This window comes from Lampetra fluviatilis, chromosome 56, assembly GCF_964198595.1.
Source record: "Lampetra fluviatilis chromosome 56, kcLamFluv1.1, whole genome shotgun sequence".
Classification (NCBI taxonomy): Eukaryota; Metazoa; Chordata; class Hyperoartia; order Petromyzontiformes; family Petromyzontidae; genus Lampetra; species Lampetra fluviatilis.
The window spans coordinates 6,760,900-6,779,485 of record NC_136330.1 but is presented as its reverse complement, the minus strand read 5'-3'; the positions used below and the strand labels follow the sequence as shown (position 1 = coordinate 6,779,485).

Genomic DNA, 18,586 nt, shown 5'->3' with positions numbered 1-18,586 from the left:
ACAGATACCCACACACCTACCAGCTCACACAGATACCCACACACGTACCAGCTCACACAGATACCCACACACGTACCAGCTCACCCAGATACCTACACATGTACCAGCTCACCCAGATACCTACACACGTACCAGCTCACCCAGATACCTACACACCTACGAGCTCACCCAGATACCTACACACGTACCAGCCCACCTACCTACCCACCCACGTACCAGATCACCCAGATACTTACACACGTACCAGCTCACCCAGATACCTACACACGTACCAGCTCACCCAGATACCTACACACCTACGAGCTCACCCAGATACCTACACACGTACCAGCTCACACAGATACCCACACACCTACCAGCCTACCCAGATACCTACACACCTACCAGCTCACCCAGATACCTACACACCTACCAGCCCACCCAGATACCTACACACCTACCAGCCCACCCAGATACCTACACACCTACCAGCCCACCCAGATACCTACACACCTACCAGCCCACCCAGATACCTACACACCTACCAGCTCACCCAGATACCTACACACCTACCAGCCCACCCAGATACCTACACACCTACCAGCTCACCCAGATACCTGCACACGTACCATCACACCCAGATACCCACACACCTACCAGCTCACCCAGATACCTACACACGTACCAGCTCACACAGATACCTGCACACGTACCAGCTCACCCAGATACCCACACACGTACCAGCTCACCCAGATACCTGCACACGTACCATCACACCCAGATACCCACACACGTACCAGCTCACCCAGATACCTGCACACGTACCAGCTCACCCAGATACCTGCACACGTACCAGCTCACCCAGATACCCACACACGTACCAGCTCACACAGATACCCACACACCTACCAGCTCACCCAGATACCCACACACGTACCAGCTCACACAGATACCTACACACCTACCAGCTCACCCAGATACCCACACACGTACCAGCTCACACAGATACCTACACACCTACCACCTCACCCAGATACCCACACACGTACCAGCTCACACAGATACCTACACACCTACCAGCTCACCCAGATACCCACACACCTACCAGCTCACCCAGATACCCACACACCTACCAGCTCACCCAGATACCCACACACGTACCAGCTCACCCAGATACCCACACACGTACCAGCTCACACAGATACCTACACACGTACCAGCTCACACAGAAACCCACACACGTACCACCTCACCCAGATACCTACACACGTACCAGCTCACCCAGATACCTACACACGTACCAGCTCACACAGATACCCACACACGTACCAGCTCACCCAGATACCCACACACGTACCAGCTCACCCAGATACCTACACACGTACCAGCTCACACAGATACCCACACACGTACCAGCTCACCCAGATACCCACACACGTACCAGCTCACCCAGATACCTACACACGTACCAGCTCACACAGATACCCACACACGTACCAGCTCGCACAGATACCCACACACGTACCAGCTCACCCAGATACCTACACACGTACCAGCTCACACAGATACCCACACACGTACCAGCTCACACAGATACCCACACGTACCAGCTCACACAGATACCCACACACGTACCAGCTCACACAGATACCTACACACGTACCAGCTCACCCAGATACCCACACGTACCAGCTCACACAGATACCCACACACGTACCAGCTCACACAGATACCTACACACGTACCAGCTCACCCAGATACCTACACACGTACCAGCTCACACAGATACCCACACACGTACCAGCTCACACAGATACCCACACACCTACCAGCTCACACAGATACCCACACACGTACCAGCTCACACAGATACCCACACACGTACCAGCTCACCCAGATACCTACACATGTACCAGCTCACCCAGATACCTGCACACGTACCAGCCCACCTACCTACCCACCCACGTACCAGATCACCCAGATACTTACACACGTACCATCACACCCAGATACCTACACACCTACGAGCTCACCCAGATACCTACACACGTACCAGCTCACCCAGATACCTACACACCTACCAGCTCACCCAGATACCTACACACGTACCAGCTCACCCAGATACCCACACACCTACGAGCTCACCCAGATACCTACAAATGTACCAGCTCACCCAGATACCTGCACACGTACCAGCCCACCTACCTACCCACCCACGTACCAGATCACCCAGATACTTACACACGTACCAGCTCACCCAGATACCCACACACCTACCAGCTCACCCAGATACCTACACACGTACCAGCTCACCCAGATACCTACACACCTACGAGCTCACCCAGATACCTACACACGTACCAGCTCACACAGATACCCACACACCTACCAGCCTACCCAGATACCTACACACCTACCAGCTCACCCAGATACCTACACACCTACCAGCCCACCCAGATACCTACACACCTACCAGCCCACCCAGATACCTACACACCTACCAGCCCACCCAGATACCTACACACCTACCAGCCCACCCAGATACCTACACACCTACCAGCTCACCCAGATACCTACACACCTACCAGCCCACCCAGATACCTACACACCTACCAGCTCACACAGATACCTGCACACGTACCAGCTCACCCAGATACCCACACACGTACCAGCTCACCCAGATACCTGCACACGTACCATCACACCCAGATACCCACACACGTACCAGCTCACCCAGATACCTGCACACGTACCAGCTCACCCAGATACCCGCACACGTACCAGCTCACCCAGATACCCACACACGTACCAGCTCACCCAGATACCTGCACACGTACCAGCTCACCCAGATACCTGCACACGTACCAGCTCACCCAGATACCCACACACGTACCAGCTCACACAGATACCCACACACCTACCAGCTCACCCAGATACCCACACACGTACCAGCTCACACAGATACCTACACACCTACCAGCTCACCCAGATACCCACACACGTACCAGCTCACACAGATACCTACACACCTACCACCTCACCCAGATACCCACACACGTACCAGCTCACACAGATACCTACACACCTACCAGCTCACCCAGATACCCACACACCTACCAGCTCACCCAGATACCCACACACCTACCAGCTCACCCAGATACCCACACACGTACCAGCTCACCCAGATACCCACACACGTACCAGCTCACACAGATACCTACACACGTACCAGCTCACACAGAAACCCACACACGTACCACCTCACCCAGATACCTACACACGTACCAGCTCACCCAGATACCTACACACGTACCAGCTCACCCAGATACCCACACACGTACCAGCTCACACAGATACCTACACACCTACCAGCTCACCCAGATACCCACACACCTACCAGCTCACCCAGATACCCACACACGTACCAGCTCACACAGATACCTACACACCTACCAGCTCACCCAGATACCCACACACGTACCAGCTCACACAGATACCTACACACCTACCAGCTCACCCAGATACCCACACACCTACCAGCTCACCCAGATACCCACACACCTACCAGCTCACCCAGATACCCACACACGTACCAGCTCACCCAGATACCCACACACGTACCAGCTCACACAGATACCTACACACGTACCAGCTCACACAGAAACCCACACACGTACCACCTCACCCAGATACCTACACACGTACCAGCTCACCCAGATACCTACACACGTACCAGCTCACACAGATACCCACACACGTACCAGCTCACCCAGATACCCACACACGTACCAGCTCACCCAGATACCTACACACGTACCAGCTCACACAGATACCCACACACGTACCAGCTCACCCAGATACCTACACACGTACCAGCTCACCCAGATTCCCACACACGTACCAGCTCACCCAGATACCTACACACGTACCAGCTCACCCAGATACCCACACACGTACCAGCTCACCCAGATACCCACACACGTACCAGCTCACCCAGATACCTACACACGTACCAGCTCACACAGATACCCACACACGTACCAGCTCACCCAGATACCCACACACGTACCAGCTCACCCAGATACCTACACACGTACCAGCTCACACAGATACCCACACACGTACCAGCTCACACAGATACCCACACACGTACCAGCTCACCCAGATACCTACTCACGTACCAGCTCACACAGATACCCACACACGTACCAGCTCACACAGATACCCACACACGTACCAGCTCACACAGATACCCACACACGTACCAGCTCACACAGATACCTACACACGTACCAGCTCACCCAGATACCCACACACGTACCAGCTCACACAGATACCCACACACGTACCAGCTCACACAGATACCTACACACGTACCAGCTCACCCAGATACCTACACACGTACCAGCTCACACAGATACCCACACACGTACCAGCTCACACAGATACCCACACACCTACCAGCTCACACAGATACCCACACACGTACCAGCTCACACAGATACCCACACACGTACCAGCTCACCCAGATACCTACACATGTACCAGCTCACCCAGATACCTGCACACGTACCAGCCCACCTACCTACCCACCCACGTACCAGATCACCCAGATACTTACACACGTACCATCACACCCAGATACCTACACACCTACGAGCTCACCCAGATACCTACACACGTACCAGCTCACCCAGATACCTTCACACCTACCAGCTCACCCAGATACCTACACACGTACCAGCTCACCCAGATACCCACACACCTACGAGCTCACCCAGATACCTACACATGTACCAGCTCACCCAGATACCTGCACACGTACCAGCCCACCTACCTACCCACCCACGTACCAGATCACCCAGATACTTACACACGTACCAGCTCACCCAGATACCCACACACCTACCAGCTCACCCAGATACCTACACACGTACCAGCTCACCCAGATACCTACACACCTACGAGCTCACCCAGATACCTACACACGTACCAGCTCACACAGATACCCACACACCTACCAGCCTACCCAGATACCTACACACCTACCAGCTCACCCAGATACCTACACACCTACCAGCCCACCCAGATACCTACACACCTACCAGCCCACCCAGATACCTACACACCTACCAGCCCACCCAGATACCTACACACCTACCAGCCCACCCAGATACCTACACACCTACCAGCCCACCCAGATACCTACACACCTACCAGCTCACCCAGATACCTACACACCTACCAGCCCACCCAGATACCTGCACACCTACCAGCTCACCCAGATACCTGCACACGTACCATCACACCCAGATACCCACACACCTACCAGCTCACCCAGATACCTACACACGTACCAGCTCACACAGATACCTGCACACGTACCAGCTCACCCAGATACCCACACACGTACCAGCTCACCCAGATACCTGCACACGTACCATCACACCCAGATACCCGCACACGTACCAGCTCACCCAGATACCTGCACACGTACCAGCTCACCCAGATACCTGCACACGTACCAGCTCACCCAGATACCCACACACGTACCAGCTCACACAGATACCCACACACCTACCAGCTCACCCAGATACCCACACACGTACCAGCTCACACAGATACCTACACACCTACCAGCTCACCCAGATACCCACACACCTACCAGCTCACCCAGATACCCACACACGTACCAGCTCACACAGATACCTACACACCTACCAGCTCACCCAGATACCCACACACGTACCAGCTCACACAGATACCTACACACCTACCAGCTCACCCAGATACCCACACACCTACCAGCTCACCCAGATACCCACACACCTACCAGCTCACCCAGATACCCACACACGTACCAGCTCACCCAGATACCCACACACGTACCAGCTCACACAGATACCTACACACGTACCAGCTCACACAGAAACCCACACACGTACCACCTCACCCAGATACCTACACACGTACAAGCTCACCCAGATACCTACACACGTACCAGCTCACACAGATACCCACACACGTACCAGCTCACCCAGATACCCACACACGTACCAGCTCACCCAGATACCTACACACGTACCAGCTCACACAGATACCCACACACGTACCAGCTCACCCAGATACCCACACACGTACCAGCTCACCCAGATACCTACACACGTACCAGCTCACACAGATACCCACACACGTACCAGCTCACACAGATACCCACACACGTACCAGCTCACCCAGATACCTACACACGTACCAGCTCACACAGATACCCACACACGTACCAGCTCACCCAGATACCTACACACGTACCAGCTCACACAGATACCCACACACGTACCAGCTCACACAGATACCCACACACGTACCAGCTCACACAGATACCCACACACGTACCAGCTCACACAGATACCTACACACGTACCAGCTCACCCAGATACCCACACACGTACCAGCTCACACAGATACCCACACACGTACCAGCTCACACAGATACCTACACACGTACCAGCTCACCCAGATACCTACACACGTACCAGCTCACACAGATACCCACACACGTACCAGCTCACACAGATACCCACACACCTACCAGCTCACACAGATACCCACACACGTACCAGCTCACACAGATACCCACACACGTACCAGCTCACCCAGATACCTACACACGTACCAGCTCACCCAGATACCCACACACCTACCAGCTCACACAGATACCCACACACGTACCAGCTCACACAGATACCCACACACCTACCAGCTCACACAGATACCCACACACGTACCAGCTCACCCACCTACCCACCCACGTGCCTTCATACCAGCTCTACCAACTCACCTGCCTACCACGACAATTACTTATTTGCCATCCTTCATACTTACCTGACTCCACAACTACCACGCTACCTATACAAGTCCCTACCTACGTATACAAAGATCCCCCATGTAGCCTTAACAGACTGTAGGGGCAAGTGCTGTTAGCGAGCACCTGTGAAGGCCGGAACGGCACACGAGGGGGTGGGTGGCCAGCACCACGCCCGACCGCCTTTGTCTCCCCAGTGGCGATGTTTACACACCGCACCAGGTACTCATTTGAGGCTGAGTCGACCTAGGGGAGGCCCGGGACCGGTTCAGATTATCGTCACTGATGGTGATGATGGTGATATCGATGTTTCTGTTGATTGTGGTGATGTTGATGAAGTTGGTGATGTTGGTGATGATGGTGATGGTGGTAGTGATGATGGTGATGGTGGTGATGGTGATGGTGGTGATGGTGATGTGGATGTGCAGGGACGGAGGAGATGGTGAAGGAGATGCTGGGTCACATCACGGAAGGAGTTTGCCGACCCTTAAAGGTTCGTGTGGCGATGGCGACGATGGTGGTGATGTAGATCGTGATGGTGGTGGCGATGGTGGTGATGGTGGTGATGGTGGTGATGATGATATAGATAGTGATGGTGATGGTGGTGATGATAGTGATGGTGGTGATGGTGGTGATGGTGATGATGATAGTGGTGATGATAGTGGTGATGATAGTGGTGATGGTGGTGATGGTGGTGATGGTGATGTAGATGGTGATGTAGATGGTGATGGTGATGATGGTGATGGTGATGATGGTGATGGTGATGATGGTGATGGTGGTGATGTAGATGGTGATGGTGATGATGGTGATGGTGGTGATGGTGATGGTGGTGATGTAGATGTAGATGGTGATGTAGATGGTGATGGCGGTGATGGTGATGTGAATAGTGATGGTGATGATGGTGATGTGAATAGTGATGGTGATGATGGTTTTGGTGATGGTGTCGAGTCTATTGGACAAAGGCTGTAGTGGATGGATCATCATCACCATCACCACTGTAACCACCATCATCACCGCCACCATCACCGCCACCATCACCGCCACCATCATCATCACCATCACCACTGTAACCACCATCATCACCGCCACCACCATCACCGCCACCACCCACAGTAGAGGTTGTTTGGGTTAGATCGCGAATATCTGAACTGGTCCTGGGCCTCCACTAGGTCGACTCAGCCTTAATAAATAGTACCCAGTGTGAATGTGTAGACATCGACACGGGATGAGACAGAGCGCTGTGCTCACCCCAGGACCAGCTCAGATGTTCGCTGTTACTGATGTTGGCCGTGAGCCCGAATCGAAATGTTGGTAGCGCTGTGCGCTAACCACTGCGCCACCGTTCCCCACGACCACTACAAAGACTACAAAGATCCCCCGTATAGCCTCAAACGAGTACCTGGTGCGGTGTGTAGTAAACATCGCCACTGGGGAGACAAAGGCGGCTGGGCGGGCGTGTTGTTTCTGCCCACACCACCCCATTCCGGCCTTACGTGGTGCTTGCGAAAGGCACTTTACCCAACAGCCTGTGCAGGCTACACTGTACCCCCCCCCCTCCCTCTGGCCCCCTCCACTCCCAAGGATTCTTCAAATGTCGTTGGAACCTTGGAATGCTGAGCAGGGCCGCACCGGGCTGGCGATGGGACAGGCGGCCACCAGCGCGCACCGTGTGTGTGTGTCTGTGTGTGTGGGGAGCGGTGGCGCAGTGGTTAGCGCACTGTGTGTGTGTGGGGAGCGGTGGTGTAGCGGTTAGCGCTACGCTGCGCTATGAACCCGGCGACCCGGGTTCGATTCCCGCTCACGGCAAACACCAGTGACGATTTTCTGAACCGGTCCTGGGCCTCCCCTAGGTCGACTCAGCCTCAAATGAGTACCTGGTGCGGTGTGTAGTAAACATCGCCACTGGGGAGACAAAGGCGGCCGGGCGTGGTGCTGGCCACCCACCCCCTCGTGTGCCGTGCCGGCCTTCATAGGTGCTACTTGCTAACAGCACTTGCCCCGACAGTCAGTTACAGGCTACACCTTTGTCTTTGTGCGGCGTGCCGGCCTTCGTGGGTGTGCCACCCGCTAGCGGCACTTGCCCCAGCGGTCTGTCGAGGCTACACGGGGGACCTTTGCTTTTTGCAGGTGCGCATCGAGCAGGTGATTCTGGCCGAGCCAGGAGCGGTGCTGCTCTTCAAGGTCTCCAATCTGCTCAAGTTCTACATCCAGACCATCGGGTACCACCACAACCACCACCACAACAACAACAACAACGTCACACGAATGCTCATTTGCTGGCCGATAGCACCCGTCATATATAGAGGATGGCAGAGCTTGGGGTCGGGGAATTGGGCACCGGCTCAGCGCGTGGCTGCTGCTGCTGCTGCCGCCACCTTCCCGGTCGGCTGTGGTTCATCTTGGGTCCTTTCTAGGAGATGTCTACTACCTCGCGTGGTATACAGGAGGTCGTAGGTTCGATCCTGACAATGGAGAGATGTTGACTACCTCGCCTGGTGTACAGGAGGTCGTGGGTTCGATCCTGACAATGGAGAGATGTTGACTACCTCGCCTGGTGTACAGGCGGTCGTGGGTTCGATCCTGACAATGGAGAGATGTTGACTACCTCGCTTGGTGTACAGGAGGTCGTGGGTTCGATCCTGACAATGGGGAGATGTTGACTACCTCGCCTGGTGTACAGGAGGTCGTGGGTTCGATCCTGGCAATGGAGAGATGTTGACTAGCTCGCCGGGCATACAGGAGGTCGTGGGTTCGATCCTGACAATGGAGAGATGTTGACTACCTCGCCTGGTGTACAGGAGGTCGTGGGTTCGATCCTGGCAATGGAGAGATGTTGACTACCTCGCTTGGTGTACAGGAGGTCGTGGGTTCGATCCTGGCAATGGAGAGATGTTGACTACCTCGCCTGGTGTACAGGAGGTCGTGGGTTCGATCCTGACAATGGAGAGATGTTGACTACCTCGCCTGGTGTACAGGAGGTCGTGGGTTCGATCCTGACAATGGAGAGATGTTGACTACCTCGCCTGGTGTACAGGAGGTCGTGGGTTCGATTCTGACAATGGAGAGATGTTGACTACCTCGCCTGGTGTACAGGAGGTCGTGGGTTCGATCCTGACAATGGAGAGATGTTGACTACCTCGCCTGGTGTACAGGAGGTCGTGGGTTCGATCCTGGCAATGGAGAGATGTTGACTACCTCGCCTGGTGTACAGGAGGTCGTGGGTTCGATTCTGACAATGGAGAGATGTTGACTACCTCGCCTGGTACACAGGAGGTCGTGGGTTCGATCCTGACAATGGAGAGATGTTGACTACCTCGCCTGCTCTACAGGAGGTCGTGGGTTCGATCCTGACAATGGAGAGATGTTGACTACCTCGCCTGGTCTACAGGAGGTCGTGGGTTCGATCCTGACAATGGAGAGATGTTGACTACCTCGCCTGGTATATAGGAGGTCGTGGGTTAGATCCTGACAATTGGGAGATGTTGACTACCTCCCCTGGTCTACAGGAGGTCGTGGGTTCGATCCTGACAATGGAGAGATGTTGACTACCTCGCCTGGTATACAGGAGGTCGTGGGTTCGATCCTGACAATGGAGCGATGTTGACTACCTCGCCTGGTATACAGGAGGTCGTGGGTTCTATCCTGACAATGGAGAGATGTTGACTACCTCCCCTGGTCTACAGGAGGTCGTGGGTTCTATCCTGACAATGGAGAGATGTTGACTACCTCGCCTGGTATACGGGAGGTCGTGGGTTCGATCCTGACAATGGAGAGATGTTGAATACCTCGCCTGGTGTACAGGAGGTCGTGGGTTCGATCCTGACAGTGGAGAGATGTTGACTAGCTCGCCGGGCATACAGGAGGTCGTGGGTTCGATCCTGACAATGGAGAGATGTTGACTACCTCGCCTGGTCTACAGGAGGTCGTGGGTTCGATCCTGACAATGGAGAGATGTTGACTACCTCGCCTGGTATACAGGAGGTCGTGGGTTCGATCCTGACAATGGAGAGATGTTGACTACCTCGCCTGGTATACAGGAGGTCGTGGGTTCGATCCTGACAATGGAGAGATGTTGACTACCTCCCCTGGTCTACAGGAGGTCGTGGGTTCTATCCTGACAATGGAGAGATGTTGACTACCTCGCCTGGTATACAGGAGGTCGTGGGTTCGATCCTGACAATGGAGAGATGTTGACTACCTCGCCTGGTCTACAGGAGGTCGTGGGTTCGATCCTGACAATGGAGAGATGTTGACTACCTCGCCTGGTCTACAGGAGGTCGTGGGTTCGATCCTGACAATGGAGAGATGTTGACTACCTCGCCTGGTGTACAGGAGGTCGCGGGTTCGATCCTGACAATGGAGAGATGTTGACTACCTCGCCTGGTATACAGGAGGTCGTGGGTTCGATCCTGACAATGGAGAGATGTTGACTACCTCCCCTGGTCTACAGGAGGTCGTGGGTTCTATCCTGACAATGGAGAGATGTTGACTACCTCGCCTGGTATACAGGAGGTCGTGGGTTCGATCCTGACAATGGAGAGATGTTGACTACCTCGCCTGGTCTACAGGAGGTCGTGGGTTCGATCCTGACAATGGAGAGATGTTGACTACCTCGCCTGGTCTACAGGAGGTCGTGGGTTCGATCCTGACAATGGAGAAATGTTGACTACCTCGCCTGGTGTACAGGAGGTCGCGGGTTCGATCCTGACAATGGAGAGATTTTGACTACCTCGCCTGGTATACAGGAGGTCGTGGGTTCGATCCTGACAATGGAGAGATGTTGACTACCTCCCCTGGTCTACAGGAGGTTGTGGGTTCTATCCTGACAATGGAGAGATGTTGACTACCTCGCCTGGTATACAGGAGGTCGTGGGTTCGATCCTGACAATGGAGAGATGTTGACTACCTCCCCTGGTCTACAGGAGGTCGTGGGTTCTATCCTGACAATGGAGAGATGTTGACTACCTCGCCTGGTATACAGGAGGTCGTGGGTTCGATCCTGACAATGGAGAGATGTTGACTACCTCGCCTGGTCTACAGGAGGTCGTGGGTTCGATCCTGACAATGGAGAGATGTTGACTACCTCGCCTGGTCTACAGGAGGTCGTGGGTTCGATCCTGACAATGGAGAGATGTTGACTACCTCGCCTGGTGTACAGGAGGTCGCGGGTTCGATCCTGACAATGGAGAGATGTTGACTACCTCGCCTGGTATACAGGAGGTCGTGGGTTCGATCCTGACAATGGAGAGATGTTGACTACCTCCCCTGGTATACAGGAGGTCGTGGGTTCTATCCTGACAATGGAGAGATGTTGACTACCTCCCCTGGTCTACAGGAGGTCGTGGGTTCTATCCTGACAATGGAGAGATGTTGACTACCTCGCCTGGTATACAGGAGGTCGTGGGTTCGATCCTGACAATGGAGAGATGTTGACTACCTCGCCTGGTCTACAGGAGGTCGTGGGTTCGATCCTGACAATGGAGAGATGTTGACTACCTCGCCTGGTCTACAGGAGGTCGTGGGTTCGATCCTGACAATGGAGAGATGTTGACTACCTCGCCTGGTGTACAGGAGGTCGCGGGTTCGATCCTGACAATGGAGAGATGTTGACTACCTCGCCTGGTATACAGGAGGTCGTGGGTTCGATCCTGACAATGGAGAGATGTTGACTACCTCCCCTGGTCTACAGGAGGTCGTGGGTTCTATCCTGACAATGGAGAGATGTTGACTACCTCGCCTGGTATACAGGAGGTCGTGGGTTCGATCCTGACAATGGAGAGATGTTGACTACCTCGCCTGGTCTACAGGAGGTCGTGGGTTCGATCCTGACAATGGAGAGATGTTGACTACCTCGCCTGGTCTACAGGAGGTCGTGGGTTCGATCCTGACAATGGAGAAATGTTGACTACCTCGCCTGGTGTACAGGAGGTCGCGGGTTCGATCCTGACAATGGAGAGATTTTGACTACCTCGCCTGGTATACAGGAGGTCGTGGGTTCGATCCTGACAATGGAGAGATGTTGACTACCTCCCCTGGTCTACAGGAGGTTGTGGGTTCTATCCTGACAATGGAGAGATGTTGACTACCTCGCCTGGTATACAGGAGGTCGTGGGTTCGATCCTGACAATGGAGAGATGTTGACTACCTCCCCTGGTCTACAGGAGGTCGTGGGTTCTATCCTGACAATGGAGAGATGTTGACTACCTCGCCTGGTATACAGGAGGTCGTGGGTTCGATCCTGACAATGGAGAGATGTTGACTACCTCGCCTGGTCTACAGGAGGTCGTGGGTTCGATCCTGACAATGGAGAGATGTTGACTACCTCGCCTGGTCTACAGGAGGTCGTGGGTTCGATCCTGACAATGGAGAGATGTTGACTACCTCGCCTGGTGTACAGGAGGTCGCGGGTTCGATCCTGACAATGGAGAGATGTTGACTACCTCGCCTGGTATACAGGAGGTCGTGGGTTCGATCCTGACAATGGAGAGATGTTGACTACCTCCCCTGGTATACAGGAGGTCGTGGGTTCTATCCTGACAATGGAGAGATGTTGACTACCTCGCCTGGTATACAGGAGGTCGTGGGTTCGATCCCTACCCTGACGACGCCTGCTGTACATTTGGAGTTTTCTCTCTCTCACCATGCTCACGTGGAATTTTCTCCGGCTACCCTGTTTTATAGTTTATTGTTTTAGTTTATTATCTTTGGAGCGAGTGGATATTGACTCGTGGCTACCACCAGGTGGCAGTGGTGCCTCTCCTGACCAGCCGTAACACGATGCCACTCACTGCCAGCCGCCCCAACCTTCTGTTAAGGGGCCGTCCATAAATGACGTCACGCACCTAGGGGGGGGTGAGGTGGGTTCAGACATTTGTGACGAAGGGAGGGGGTTTGAGAAATGTGACGTCACGTAAAAATGCGCAACTTTAAATAAATATAGACAACACGTTCTACTTAATTAAATGGACTTTTTGAACACATCCATCTGCGGAGGGAGCTGGTAGGAACACGTTGGGTTGCTCGGTCAATGGCCTGCAGGGTCAACGGCGGCGTGGTGTATTCCGCAAATATGCTCGACTGTGAAGGCGGGCACAAGCCGCGTGAGTAGGTTAAACGTTGAGTTTTATAAGGGCACCGCGGGGTGACCAGCCCCCTCCCACCCAGCCCCACCTCTCCCACCCAGCCCCTCCCCACCCAGCCCCACCCTCCCCACCCCACCCTCCCCTCCCCACCCAGCCCCACCCTCTCCGCCCTCCCCACCCTCCCCTCTCCACCCAGCCCCTCCCCACCCTCCCCTCCCCACCCAGCCCCACCCCTCCCACCCCCCACCCAGCCCCTCCCACCCCCCACCCAGCCCCTCCCCACCCTCCGCACCCAGCCCCTCCCCACCCTCCCCACCCAGCCCCTCCCCACCCTCCTCTCCCCACCTAGCCCCTCCCCACCCTCCCCTCCCGACCCAGCCCCTCCCTCCCCACCCAGCCCCTCCCCACCCAGCCCCTCCCTGCACGACGGACGGACACAATAATCCCCTGTGGGCTGGTGTAAATACGCACTACAATGACAATAGTTTAAAGCGATTTGAAGCATGCTTTATTTATTTTGGGGGGGGGGCAGAGCTTTGTGACGTCATATTTGAGGGGGGGTCTGACTTTTTGTGACGCCGTGTGACGAGGGGGGGGGGTAAAAAATCGTCCAAAATCGCGTGACGTCATTTATGGACGGCCCCTAAAGCCTACATTGGGGGTGGGGGGGGGAAAGCTTTGTCTTTATTTGAAAGTACACACAGTGTTGAGTCCATGGGCAGTGTTGAGTCTATGGGCAGTGTGAGTCTATGGACAGTGTTAGTCTATGGGTAGTGTTGAGTCTATGGGCAGTGTTGAGTCTATGGGTAGTGTTGAGTCTATGGGTAGTGTTGAGTCTATGGGTAGTGTTGAGTCTATGGGCAGTGTTGAGTCTATGGGCAGTGTTGAGTCTATGGGCAGTGTTGAGTCTATGGTGCAGTGTTAGTCTATGGGCAGTGTTGAGTCTATGGGCAGTGTTGAGTCTATGGGTAGTGTTGAGTCTATGGGTAGTGTTGAGTCTATGGGTAGTGTTGAGTCTATGGGCAGTGTTAGTCTATGGGCAGTGTTGAGTCTATGGGCAGTGTTGAGTCTATGGGCAGTGTTGAGTCTATGGGCAGTGTTGAGTCTATGGGCAGTGTTGAGTCTATGGACAGTGTTAGTCTATGGGTAGTGTTGAGTCTATGGGCAGTGTTGAGTCTATGGGTAGTGTTGAGTCTATGGGTAGTGTTGAGTCTATGGGTAGTGTTGAGTCTATGGGCAGTGTTGAGTCTATGGGCAGTGTTGAGTCTATGGGCAGTGTTGAGTCTATGGTGCAGTGTTAGTCTATGGGCAGTGTTGAGTCTATGGGCAGTGTTGAGTCTATGGGTAGTGTTGAGTCTATGGGTAGTGTTGAGTCTATGGGCAGTGTTGAGTCCATGGGTAGTGTTGAGTCTATGGTGCAGTGTTGAGTCTATGGGCAGTGTTGAGTCTATGGTGCAGTGTTGAGTCTACGGACAGTGTTAGTCTATGGACAGTGTTAGTCTATGGGCAGTGTTGAGTCTATGGGCAATGTTGAGTCTATGGGCAGTGTTGAGTCTATGGGCAGTGTTGAGTCTATGGGTAGTGTTGAGTCTATGGGTAGTGTTGAGTCTATGGGTAGTGTTGAGTCTATGGGCAGTGTTGAGTCTATGGGCAGTGTTGAGTCTATGGGCAGTGTTGAGTCTATGGTGCAGTGTTAGTCTATGGGCAGTGTTGAGTCTATGGGCAGTGTTGAGTCTATGGGTAGTGTTGAGTCTATGGGTAGTGTTGAGTCTATGGGCAGTGTTGAGTCCATGGGTAGTGTTGAGTCTATGGTGCAGTGTTGAGTCTATGGGCAGTGTTGAGTCTATGGTGCAGTGTTGAGTCTACGGACAGTGTTAGTCTATGGACAGTGTTAGTCTATGGGCAGTGTTGAGTCTATGGGCAATGTTGAGTCTATGGGCAGTGTGAGTCTATGGGCAGTGTTGAGTCTATGGGCAGTGTTGAGTCTATGGGCAGTGTTGAGTCTATGGGCAGTGTGAGTCTATGGGCAGTGTGAGTCTATGGGCAGTGTTGAGTCTATGGTGCAGTGTTGAGTCTATGGGCAGTGTTGAGTCTATGGTGCAGTGTTGAGTCTATGGGCAGTGTTGAGTCTATGGGCAGTGTTGAGTCTATGGTGCAGTGTTGAGTCTATGGGCAGTGTTGAGTCTATGGTGCAGTGTTGAGTCTACGGACAGTGTTAGTCTATGGACAGTGTTAGTCTATGGGCAGTGTTGAGTCTATGGGCAATGTTGAGTCTATGGGCAGTGTGAGTCTATGGGCAGTGTTGAGTCTATGGGCAGTGTTGAGTCTATGGGCAGTGTTGAGTCTATGGGCAGTGTTAGTCTATGGGCAGTGTGAGTCTATGGGCAGTGTTGAGTCTATGGGCAATGTTGAGTCTATGGGCAGTGTGAGTCTATGGGCAGTGTTGAGTCTATGGGCAGTGTTGAGTCTATGGGCAGTGTTGAGTCTATGGGCAGTGTGAGTCTATGGACAGTGTTGAGTCTATGGGCAGTGTTGAGTCTATGGGCAGTGTTGAGTCTATGGGCAGTGTTGAGTCCATGGGCAATGTTGAGTCTATGGGCAGTGTTGAGTCTATGGGCAGTGTTGAGTCTATGGGCAGTGTTGAGTCTATGGGCAGTGTTGAGTCTATGGGCAGTGTTGAGTCCATGGGCAGTGTTGAGTCTATGGGCAGTGTGAGTCTATGGGCAGTGTGAGTCCATGGGCAGTGTTGAGTCTATGGGTAGTGTTGAGTCTATGGGCAGTGTTGAGTCTATGGTGCAGTGTTGAGTCTATGGGCAGTGTTGAGTCTATGGGCAGTGTTGAGTCTATGGGCAGTGTTGAGTCTATGGACAGTGTTGAGTCTATGGACGGTGTTGAGTCTATGGGCGGTGTTGAGTCTATGGGCAGTGTTGAGTCTATGGGCAGTGTTGAGTCTATGGGCAGTGTTGAGTCTATGGGTAGTGTTGAGTCTATGGGTAGTGTTGAGTCTATGGTGCAGTGTTGAGTCTATGGGTAGTGTTGAGTCTATGGGCAGTGTTGAGTCTATGGGTAGTGTTGAGTCTATGGGGCAGTGTGAGTCTATGGGCAGTGTTGAGTCTATGGGTAGTGTTGAGTCTATGGGCAGTGTTGAGTCTATGGGTAGTGTTGAGTCTATGGGCAGTGTTGAGTCTATGGGTAGTGTTGAGTCTATGGGCAGTGTTGAGTCTATGGGCAGTGTTGAGTCTATGGGTAGTGTGAGTCTATGGTGCAGTGTGAGTCTATGGGTAGTGTTGAGTCTATGGTGCAGTGTTGAGTCTATGGGCAGTGTTGAGTCTATGGTGCAGTGTTGAGTCTATGGGTAGTGTTGAGTCTATGGTGCAGTGTGAGTCTATGGGCAGTGTTGAGTCTATGGGTAGTGTTAGTCTATGGGCAGTGTTGAGTCTATGGGCAGTGTTAGTCTATGGGCAGTGTTAGTCTATGGGCAGTGTTGAGTCTGAGGGCAGTGTTAGTCTATGGACAGTGTTAGTCTATTGGCAGTGTTAGTATATGGGCGGTGTTAGTCAAATGGCAGTGTTAGTCTATGGACAGTGTTGAGTCTATGGGCGGTGTTAGTCTTTGGGCAGTGTTAGTATATGGACAGTACATATGTTGAACTTCTTCCGCACTGTACGTGGCCAACCGCGCTAATTGGAAGTGCGGGGGAAGAGGCGCAAACTAAACACACAACAAGCAGTTCTCAAGAAGTGAGTTTGTCAATGTAGATGATGATGATGATTTAAAAGTTCCGTAGCTCCCAGTGACTTCCTGATATCGCAAAGGAAGAGAGCGTTCCAGACGGCCGCGTGATTGCAACGACCGTGGCTTTAGCCAAAGGCCTCTGCCTGCTGCGAGGATGAGCGGAGTTCGCGTGGTGATGGTTCACAGTTTGTCCTTCACGACATCAGCGGTGAGGTTATTGCAGTTCTTGCAAACAGCCTCATTCACTCCGCGCACAATGACGATCGCTGCCCCAACAGTCAACAAAAACAAAGATCCCCCGTGTAGCCTTGACAGACTGTAGGGGCAAGTGCTGTTAGCGAGCACCTATGAAGGCCGGAACGGTACACGAGGGGGGTGGGTGGCCAGCACCACGCCCTACCGCCTTTGTCTCCCCAGTGGCGATGTTTACACACCGCACCAGGTACTCGTTTCAGGCTGAGTCGACCTAGGGGAGGCCCAGGACCGGTTCAGATAATCGTCACTGATGTTGGCCGTGAGCGGGAATCGAACCCGGGTCATCAGGTTCATAGCGCAGCGCGCTAACCGCTGCACCACCGCTCCCCACGACAGTCCACACACACAACCACACACGCGCAAGGATCCCCCATGCAGCCTCGACAGACCGTTGGGGCAAGTGCTGCACCAGTGAAGGCTACCGGCACTGCGCCACACGAGGGGGTGGGTGGCCAGCACCACGCCCGGCCGCCTTTGTCTCCCCGCAGTGGCCACGTTGACTGCGCACCGCGCCCAGGTAGCGATTTGAGGCTGAGTCGAACTAGGGGAGAGACCAGGACCGGTTCGGATCATCGTGGCCGTGAGCGGGAATCGAACTCGGCTCTCATGGTTCGACCACGCTCCCCGCACAACAACCGGCAGGTCACCGTCACCGGTGACGTCACCGCTGCGT

The 18,586-nt window shown here is 53.9% G+C and overlaps 1 protein-coding gene across 1 annotated transcript in view; it reads left to right on the top strand.

Annotated features, from left to right (window-relative positions):
* Positions 1-18,586, top strand: part of COG6 (component of oligomeric golgi complex 6) — a 63,765-nt gene that overhangs the window by 27,335 nt on the left and 17,844 nt on the right. Inside the window, 2 exon segments of the mRNA XM_078880212.1 lie at positions 7,270-7,334; positions 8,969-9,060. Coding sequence (XP_078736338.1) covers positions 7,270-7,334; positions 8,969-9,060 — 157 coding nt within the window.